General features: G+C 40.0%; 2 protein-coding genes across 2 annotated transcripts; one reads left to right on the forward strand and one right to left on the reverse strand.

The window, feature by feature from the left end:
• Positions 1 to 3: 3 nt before the first annotated feature.
• Positions 4 to 4,888, reverse strand: LOC125012681 (14-3-3 protein beta/alpha-1-like). The gene is made up of 6 exons (XM_047592775.1): positions 4,730 to 4,888; positions 3,215 to 3,516; positions 2,968 to 3,091; positions 2,220 to 2,383; positions 1,938 to 2,033; positions 4 to 1,841 (listed from the first exon to the last, which is right to left on the reverse strand). The coding sequence occupies exons 2-6, from the start codon at positions 3,506 to 3,508 to the stop codon at positions 1,785 to 1,787; spliced, it is 735 nt and encodes a 244-aa protein (XP_047448731.1). The 5' UTR covers positions 3,509 to 3,516; positions 4,730 to 4,888; the 3' UTR covers positions 4 to 1,784.
• Positions 4,889 to 6,656: 1,768 nt separating this feature from the next.
• Positions 6,657 to 8,784, forward strand: ognb (osteoglycin, paralog b). The gene is made up of 6 exons (XM_047592762.1): positions 6,657 to 6,929; positions 7,048 to 7,090; positions 7,313 to 7,477; positions 7,571 to 7,773; positions 7,875 to 7,967; positions 8,047 to 8,784. Exons 1-6 carry the CDS (start codon positions 6,756 to 6,758, stop codon positions 8,215 to 8,217), a joined length of 849 nt encoding a protein of 282 aa, XP_047448718.1. The 5' UTR covers positions 6,657 to 6,755; the 3' UTR covers positions 8,218 to 8,784.
• Positions 8,785 to 10,632: the final 1,848 nt, after the last annotated feature.

The following is a 10,632-nucleotide window of genomic DNA, read 5'->3' on the forward strand; positions in this document are numbered from 1 at the left end:
CTGTTATCTTAAACGAAACTTTATTTCACTGAATGGTCTTTGACACTTTTCCTATTTCTTACATGTATAGTGAAACTAGAATGGTTTTAAGATACATAAACACAAAGCTAGAATTACACCAACCATTGTTTATCTCCACTTCGTCACTGCTTTTTATAGCTACTCTAAATTTTCACAACCACGTGTGTGCACTGGGTAATAGACTGTTACAGAAGCAAATTTTTAGCCATAAGACTTGTCAGTAAAAACAAAGCAAGTAGATACCTGATATACAGACAGGCTTCGTTCCACATTCACTAACTGCATTTTCATCAAGCATAATAATAAACTGACATGATTTTTTTTTCAAACAGAAAAGTTATTTCAATTCATTGGAGCATTGTCAGAGTAAACAGACCGTCAGCTATAATGTGGAATGGTGTCTTCAACTACAATAATGTGGAATGTAGTGGTGATAAATGGTATTGTGACACTGAGCTTCTTTCCAAAGTGATGAAATGGGTTTCTCCACCTTCAAAACACACCTGACATTTTGAGGCGATCATTCTCACCGGCTATGTTCAACAGCAGAGTGACGCATGTGGGTTTAAAAATAAAAGAAAAACCATTTAGCAGTTTTTTTGTGTGGTCTAACTCGTTCTCTGAGATTTCAAACAACAAGCGAATGCTGCCACCCATATACATATATATATATATATATACACACACACATATATATATGTATATATATAAAAAATAAAATAAAAAGGCTGCAAGAGAAAGCCAGGCACGAAAACTTTTTGGGGGGATAAAACAACCGCTTTAAGAGGAATATTTTGCAAGCAGGGTTGATACAGTGTGGTAAGACATTTTCAATTAACATCAATAAAAGGTTACTTTAGGTTTTACATACAGATGATAGTCAATCTTGCAAAATACATGAAACCACATTTACGCACATAAAGTTTTCATTGTACTGAGGTCAAGCAGCACAGTGAGTAAAACTACAATGACAATCCATACTTCAAAAAACAAAAAGGCGCACTTGCCTTTTTCCGAAAGCCTAATGATGTGGAATGTCAAATGTCTGAAGAAATTTAACATGACAATTTAAGGGGTCCCTTAAAACTGTGAATTTGTGAACATGATCAAGGAGCATTACACCAAGATGTCAGTGTCACAATACAGCCTGCCTCCTTTCTGTATGAGCCCACAGCAGAATTGCAGTTATTCGAACATTTGTGTGTCTGGAAGTTTCAAACACAGAACTGTTTTTTTGGGGTTGTGAAGTAAATGGAGCGCCTACCGTCACAGTGTTTGGTGGAAATCAACTGCCAGTTTAATTACCATACAATAAAACCAGTAATATCATGAGGAATCACAAATAAGAAAAGTAACAAAAGAGGGATGAAAAATGCACAACAAACTAGCTGGGACAAGGGAATTTGGAAGGACGATTAAAATTCACAACACCCCCCTCCCCCCCAGACCATACGCACAATCTTTCACAACCATTCGCACTTGCTCACGCACTACATACAAACCTACACACAAAGCCAACAAAAACAACAGCAACATGGACTCACTAATCAATACAACATGTTTCCACAAAGTGACTGAATCTGCTAACAACTGAAAATTACCCTGTCACCTCACAGTGAACTGAGAGGGGTAAACTAGTTGGTCAGGAGCAATTCAGGCTGCTTGTCATACAGAAGTGGGAGGGGCTGATGGAGTGGAGGGGGATGTATATAAGCTGTCTGTGTTTAAGATAAGAGTGTAGGTGGATTAACAGTGCAATTCCATTAGTTTTCCCCGTCTCCGGTCTCTCCCTCATCTGCCTGGCTTTCTGATGTCCACAGCTGGGAACAGAGGAAGAAAACAAAACGTTAGAGCTCGCTGTGAAGAACAAATCAGGATCGATCAGGAGTCCAAACAATGTGCATCTTAACACTCACAGTCAGGTTGTCCCTTAGTAGTTGCATGATCAGGGTGCTGTCTTTGTAAGAATCCTCGTTCAAAGTGTCAAGTTCGGCGATGGCTTCATCGAATGCCTGGAGGAAAAAAAAAAAACACAAGACACAACTCATTTAAAGTTGAACAATCTCACAGTATCCTCTTGCCGCTGCCATGTAGAGATTAAGATTAAACAAATGCTCAAAAGTGTATTTATTTATTTTTTTTATTTGGTGATGACTGTTTGTGTCAAAGCCAAGCCTGCTTCTGGTTTCTGCTCGTACCGTCTTAGCCAGGCTGCAGGCCTTGTCCGGGTTGTTGAGGATTTCATAATAGAAGACTGAGAAGTTGAGAGCCAGGCCAAGCCTGATAGGGTGTGTTGGCTGCATCTCCCCCTTGCTAATGTCGAAAGCTTGCTGATACGCCTGCTGGGAATTCTCCACTGTATCTGTTTAGGGACAAGAAGGTAAAAAATAAAATAAAATAAATACAATCATTCACGATTTTAAAATTAATCATTAATCTTTGGCCACTTGGGGGCAGTGCCTCTATCAACACAGACATGCAGCTTATCACCTAAATTAAAAAGGCAAATGTGAAAAACTGTCGCCCATTAACAGCTCAACAGAAAATGAACAAAACTAGCAACAATTTTGACACATGTTTGCGTAACTCAGTAAATGTAAGACTGGAATACTCTCTCCTTTTAATTCAGTTTTAGTCTCCAAAAAAATCCCTGGGGAGAAATAACCAGCAGTTTGGATGGCACGCTTCAATGCGTTCTCTAACTAAGTGTTTACCTGACATGTGGTTTACTACAAGCAGTCTGTAAATCATTTTTTTATGTTTGTTTTGCTAACAAAGTAAGAAAAAAAATGTGCCTGCTGCTACTGGAAAGGAAAATGAATGAAAGTGGTGAGTATGATGTAGTCTTGGTGTCATGGCCTCCAGTTATTTTAGATGCCTTGTTACATAAATATTGCATAAAGAAGCCTTAAGAACAGTTTTAATGTAAATTGCATTCTCACTTACCCTTCTTAGTATCCCCAGATGCAACCTCAGACAGGTATCTATAATAGTCGCCTTTCATTTTCAGATAGAACACCTTGCTTTCAGCAGAAGTCGCATTGGCAATGAGAAAGTTGTCCAGTAGCCCCTGAAAACAATAACAACTTTTTTTTAGTCTTAAGTCTTAACCTTGGCATATCGCACTCAAGCACCATCTTCAAAATATAACAAATCACGTTTTTTAAGCTCTGGAAAAATGAGAAACTCTTACGAGCACATCATGGCAGATTTCCTGCAGCTCAGATTCTATCTTCTCCCGGTATTCGCGTGCCATCTGCTGTTTTTTGTCGTTACCCTCGGTCTTCTGCTCAATGCTGGAGATAACACGCCAGGATGAGCGGCGTGCCCCTACCACATTCTTGTAGGCAACAGAGAGAAGGTTGCGCTCCTCATTTGACAGCTCTCCACCTTGCTCCGTCACCGACTTCATGGCTGCGGCCATGTCATCGTAGCGCTCAGCCTGCTCGGCAAGCTTGGCCTTCTGTACCAGGTCGCTCTTATCCATTTTCTAGACTGAGAAAGAGAAAATACAGTGTCACACATGGTTATGTGTAATTGACCAATGAAGACAATGAAGAATGTTTTATTACTTCTCACATTATCCATTCACCAAATATCTATGTGTACTTTGAATCCATGTAAACCCAACTGACTTCACCAGACATGTTCTTTTAAACAAGGCAGCTATTGCATTCACTGGAAAGTGAGGATAAGCTTTGTGAACTGGGCCCATTGGCAAGTGGGTCAACCACACACATCACTTGCTAAGGCTAAGTGCTAGCTAGCGTTCTTCAGCCCGTCTCCTCCTATTAGCGCCAAACCAATATTGTCCGGTTGGGCTGGATCCAGCTCGTCGATAGCTTTAGCTACCCCCATTTTGAAAAATTTAGACGTGTGCAGGTGTTTTACGGGATCGTTTACCGTCTTCCGCCGACACTTGCTACAAGAGCCGAAGCCTTCCCGGGTCAACGTAGCTAGCTGAAAGCAGCTAGCGGACTGATACAGTTGCTAGCCGATGTCAAGATTAGCTTGTTCAGAGCGAATTAACCTACCCAAAATCAGATGATGTTTCCACCTACACCCGTCACCGGACTAGATTAAGTAGCGTTTTGGGTGCGAATCTGCCGTATTGGTAATAAGGCAAAGCGAGTGGTGCGACCACCAGTTAGCAGACTAGCTGCCGTCGACCAATTACCCATCGCCTCAATCTAACGGTAACGCTAGGCCAGCGAAAGCGACGGCCGACTTTGATTTGAAATAAATAAATAAATAAAAACACGGTTACGGCGTTGGTAATCAAAAATTGTCATTTTAGTGCAATCCACATTAAACGAAATCTTGTATTGCAGGGTATTCATTTTGCATTTAATTCATTTTCAGCAGCTGTACATCGGCCCGCCCGCCCAGGCTGCCGAGCCCGTCAGAACAAAGTGTCATGGAGCCCGACCGTCAGTTAGCTCTCTGGCTAGCAGCTAATGCTAACTGGCTAGAAGCTAATGGGCTAGCAGCTAATGCTAACGGACTAGTAGCTAATGCTAACTGGCTAAGCGCTAATGCTAACGGGCGAGCTAAGCTAGCCTTTCACCAACCTAGCTAGCTGGATCCGTTATGATGGCTTCTCAACAGGATTCATCCGGACACGACAAAACAGCCATTCTAACATTGAGCTGCGAACGAAAACCTAGTATTCGCGTGGTATTCATACGCGTGTGGTTATAACACTTACAATATCGGTGACTTTTAATCCTTCTTTTTTTCTCTCTCTGGACGATTCAGTCTCCGTCCTCCGTCTCGCTCGGCGTATCGTTCAGGGCAGTACCACTTCCGCTACATTGGCACTTCTGTTTCCTCTTTTTTGCACCACACATCTGCCTTACGTAATGCAACCTCTGCTCGCGAGCAAAATATAATCATTATAGCCCAATTTAAAATACGGTTTTCTCAAGATGAGGCTCACTTTATGCGTATACGACATATTTTTTTCAAACTAACACGGTTAATATGGTTTTAACCCGACATTTGCCTTTTTATTCCGATCGAGGAGCTCACATTGGATTGTTTTAATTCAAACTTAACCAAACATTGTTGCTTTATATTTACATATACACTGTTATTTCTCGTCTGGCAATATCACGGGATAAGATGTGACTTCCGGTGTTGAGTAAACGCTGCACACATTTTTTTTTTTTTTTTTTTTTTTTTGAAAGACTGTGCAGTAGCAGAGGAGCCAATATTAACAGGAGAGCTGCCTTAACCATTTCAACATCTTACATAACTACACAAAATTATCGCCACGGAAAATAGGAGACTCATATTTGGTCATAATCGTGTAAATGCATGCTATTAGGGATTAAGTGATCTTCTGCATGTCACTGCTACTTTTGCTTTCTGTCTTACACAGCAAGGTCAAAGGTCAAGGTCAAGGTTTTGCTCAAGGACCTCAACACTTCAAATATGTTCATCAGAGTCTGGTGGACCGGTTCCAGCAAAAGTGACAGAAAAATTAAAGTACTGCATAAGATATTTTCCCAAAGATTCCTTCGCATTTGCGTTAATACAGGATAGTACAGGACGTCTGGAAACTGTGAAACATTCATAGAGCACTGCAGAGTCTTCAAGTAGTTTGAGCAGGCTGAAACTCAGTTATCTGATTTGTGGGGGGAAAGTTAAACAAAAAATGTTGAAATAAAAAAACAAAACAAGAAATCTCATATCAGAGAAGCTGGATGAAAGCCAGTCCCGTTCTATCCAACAGCTGATCAGTGAATAGTTTCTAGACCTTATGACAATTTCTATATTTTCTGATCGCATGGCTGTACGTGGATATTTTTTGTGCTACATCTTTGTAGAGAACCGTGCCCTTTTTTAAAGCGTGGACACTTCACATATGCTTCAGCCCCTGTGATTTAAAGTAGATAAGTACACGTGTTCAGCTATTGTCTGATCATTTTCAACCATCCAGCAGACTGAATCGAGTAAAGTCCATCATAATTCAGGCAAATGGAATCTGCTACCCTTATTTTTAAAGCAAGCGACCAGAACTCATTAGTGACAAACTCATTAAAGCTCCGAGTTTACCACAACAGTTGTTTTCTGGCTGCCTGTAGGATCAGAACCGTGGTCCCGTTCAGATCTGGTATTAACATGTGTCCTGAGTGATCCAACCGCAAGCAAGTGGCCTGCTTTAAGTGTGGGCGTACAGCCACACCCCCAAGAAGAATCTGGAACGTCCCTGAGGTCCGGCCAAATTTGGAGGTGGTGTGACAAATCCTGCTCACAGGTCTGGCACCCGAAAGCCAGATTTTCAGATGAACCAACAGTAGATGAATTAAAGATAGATTCGGGAGAAGTAACACTGGTCAAAACACTTTTCTTTTGTTGAGGACTACTTTGAAAACAGCAAAATGTCTGTCCTTCAAAATATAAAAGTTTTCTCTTTCCACTTGAGTGTCGTTTCTTAAATTCACATTAATAACTCAAAGTCAGCGCCACCATATTTTTTTCCAGTAATAACATTCTTTTGTCAGTGAAGTTAACAGTGAAAAGCGGAGGTCTACGATGGTATAATTGCTCTATAATAATTTCAATCATGACTTTAACCCACCAACACCTTCCTAGTCATCTGTTGGACAAACCACATTATGAAGTGCCCAGAAGACCATTTAATGTGACACAAATCCACAGCACGGATTGAGTTAAAGCTCATTTCCTTTTCTTACTCAGCAGTACATTGGCAGCTTAATAAAAACTGGATGGAAAATTTTCCTGCTCACATGTACCTCAGATCCCAGCCTAGCAGACAGCACTCTCTTCTCTCACCAGCCACCATGATGCAAATAAGGATTTTAATTTTCACATCTGTTCTGCTCCCATGGATACTGTGTTCGGCTGCGAAGGATGAATACATGGAAGCGAGAAAAGTCAGGGTAAGAAAATCTTTGCTGGGGTTTAAACACTGTCTCAAAGAGTGGATGGAATATGTGCATTATGGTCCGAGCTGAGAGAAAAAGGAAAATAGATAAAAGAAATTTCTTTTCTTTGTAGAGAAATACAAATATGATACCAACACCCATCCCGAAAACTGACGGTAAGATTTATTTCACAGATAGTTTTCAACAACTGTTTCAAAGCTGATTATGCAACACTTGCTGAAGCATTCCTCCACTTTTTTTGTGAATTTAACTAAACCCATATTATGTAATAAAGGGTCCGATCAAGTGTCCTCCTCTCAACTTTGTTTGCAGCGTTTTAAGCTGCTGTCACTTTGCTGGGACGAGGACAAACTGTGTATTTTTTTTTTTTTTTTCAGAGTTGCCAACATGTCTAATGTGCGTCTGCCTGAGCGGATCCGTTTACTGTGAGGATGTGTCCCCCGACATGTCAGCAGTCCCAACGCTGCCTAAGGAAACGGCATATCTCTATGCACGTTTCAACAAAATCAAAAAGATAAGAAACAATGACTTCGCAGAGACGGGTAAAGTGCAGACATCACAGTATCGGAATTGTCCTGCTCTTCAGAGATTTCTTCTTCAAGCTTTCTCCAACAGTACTGTTTTTTTTCCTCCAGAAACTTTGAGAAGAATCGACCTGACTGGGAATCTCATCTCCGAGATAGAAGATGGAGCTTTTTCGAAACTTTCCAATCTGGAGGAGCTCACTCTTGCAGAGAACAGGCTGACTAAACTTCCGATGCTGCCCAACAAGCTGGTTTCTTTCAATGCCAACTTTAACAAGCTTAAAACCCAGGGTGTTAAGTCCACTGCTTTTAAAGTAAGCTGACACATTAGTTCTCAGGGTAAACTTCCAGAAATGATTTGCACGGTGCACGTTACAGGTGTCAAATAGAGGTCTCTCTTTTTTGCTCGTTGCAGAAGCTCACCAAACTGGCCTACCTTTACCTCGGAAACAACGAGCTGACGGCGGTGCCCCAACTCCCAGAGTCTCTACAAGTTGTGCACCTGCATGTAAGTTCATCATTAATTCGCAACGGTTTATACGGTGGATCAAATCTGCAATCAGGGTTCTTGCATTGATCTCCTGCAGAACAACAAGATTTCAAAAATAACAGATGAGACGTTCTGCAAAGGGAACACCAGCCACTACATCCGGACCAACATGGGTGAGGTGAGACTGGACGGGAACCCCGTCAAGCTGTCGCAGTACCCCAACAGCTTCATCTGTCTGGAGTATCTCCCTATTGGCTGGTACTACTGAACTACGAAAAAACAAACAAAAAAAAAACATGCTCTTGGCTGAAGTAAGTTTGGTTAGTTTCACAGGAATTGTTTGGTTTCGTCATTGAGTACACAGAAAAATGATAATACATGAAGCAGATTAAAGTTCTTAAGCAACATTTTATATAATCATCTACCTTCACAGTTAAAAAAGTTAACAGCAGTAATCATATAACAGGAAGATCTCACTAAAAACACTTTTATTTCACGTTGTTTGTTTCCTCACATCAATATCTCCCTCTATGTAACACATCTGTGCAAAAACCTCCAAACTGTCTATAAATACATATAAGTTTTGTCATTTCTTTCATTATAATACGGCTGTGATGGTGCTTTGCAATGTTTTTCTTTTATATAATTCAGCAACACAAACTTGTTGTCAAATCAATAGGGAGACTTTTAACATGGTTTTCACGAACAAAATTAAACCTTTGTTGCGTTTATTTTAACCCTCGATCTCACATGAGTTGTGTTATCACTGCTGCGCTGCTGATGCTTCTTTAACCGAAGACGGTTGAAATAATAAAAACCTGCATGCTGGAAGTGACTTCTCCATTTTCCCTCTGGAGTTCTTCATAGTGTTCATAATTGAGATACAGTTTTTTGTAACCCAGTAAGGGGGAGCGAGTCCAACAGCGAGTCCTTGGACGGCACACGACGTCCACATTTAACTCGACCCTCTTTCACTTGGCTCATTTAGAACTATCAAACCATCTGCGATCTTCTGCTGGTACTCCCGTTCTGAACGCTTTCTTCGGTAGACATCATCTGGAAATGACAAAAGAGACCAAAATGTGGTTTCACTTAGAGCTGCACTGGTAAAACAATTAAAAAAAAAAAAAAGGACATACGGCGGACTACTGAAAATACATTCTGGATGGCTGACGCTTGCCAGGAAAAGCACAGACGTTACAACATTAATGAAAAACCATTACCAGCGGCTCTGATGAATTCAAGTGGCCATGACAGTGTGAAAATGAGAAAGCACGTACAACAGATGTTTTCCTCAGATGGTTTCACGTGTTGATTTGAAGCAGGGAAAACATGTGATTTACTAACGTTGCTAACCACTGACAGAACTTAACTGCTGTTAACAAAGCTCGCTACGACTAGTAAAAACGTCAAAAAACAAATCTATTACTTATCCTGGACTTATCCTGTTTGCAAATCAGAAAAATATGAAATGGTTTTGAAGCTACAACAGATGAAATGTAAGAAGGAGACGGCTGCCAAGCTAAGGAATGAAACAATGAATGAGAGTCTGTTCACTGCAGAGAAAAACATTTCTCCGTATTCCCAAATGGCTGCACAATATTACAGGATAAAATGGGCTGGGTGGAATTTTTTTTTCTCCTTTTTTGACACATGGATTTCGAGTCCCTTTAGCTCTCCTGAAACAGCACATTTGAGCACATCTGGAATTATGGGGAACGGGTTGGATGACAGTAAAAACACACAAGGGTCCCTTTTATTTTCAGATTTTGGAGGGGCTGTTCTCTCCAGGTTTCCAGCTGCAGGCATATCAATAACAACAAAGTGACAAAGTCAAGAACTGCGTTTGGCCTCAGAGCAGAACCTTTTAACGCCGTGTCCTCTGTAGATTTTTAAAGCAAGAATTTACAGTAACTTTAAAGACCTGGATTTTACATACAAACTAATTAATACTAATCAACAACTGCAAACAAACTGACTTAAATTAAATGAAAACCCCGCTTTAGCATTCGTCACTCAAAAATGTAACAACATAAGATGACTGGGAAGCAAAAAATGGTCAACTTAGCGTTTTAAAAATAGCGTAATTGCCTATGTCGTATCGGAACGTTTTTGGAAAACAAGAAAAAAATTAGCAAGGATAGTGGTATTTTATTTATTTTTACCACAGTAAGTCAAAAAATGACATTGGCAATTATGCTATTAGGCTAACAATATGTTACTATTGGACATTCATATGTATTCACATTTGACCCATCTATCTGTGTTTTCTTCATTTCTTCATTCAACATTATTATTCTTTTTTTATTATTAATTTATACTATATATACATATATATGTCAAAATAATAAAAATATTCCCAGATACTAAAATTACAGACCAAATAACATAGTAAAGAACCACGAAACAAACTGAAAGTGGTAATTTTAGATAGTGAGGGCTTTTAATTTGAATATTTTAAACTCATACTGCCATGAACGTACTTAATTAAAAATATGATGAATATGTTTAAAATATGTCCAGACTTAGGATTAAATCGTTAGAAACAGCATCAGCTGCTTGCAGTTTATTCAGTGTGATACTTCAACAAAAAATACAATTAAACTGAAATTGTATATTGAGCTATTTTGTCCTGTCAGAATTACAGCTGTGAAGCATGTGAGCACGGCCTGCTTTTCCACGT

The sequence above is a fragment of the Mugil cephalus genome, chromosome 1, assembly GCF_022458985.1.
Source record: "Mugil cephalus isolate CIBA_MC_2020 chromosome 1, CIBA_Mcephalus_1.1, whole genome shotgun sequence".
NCBI lineage: Eukaryota > Metazoa > Chordata > Actinopteri > Mugiliformes > Mugilidae > Mugil > Mugil cephalus.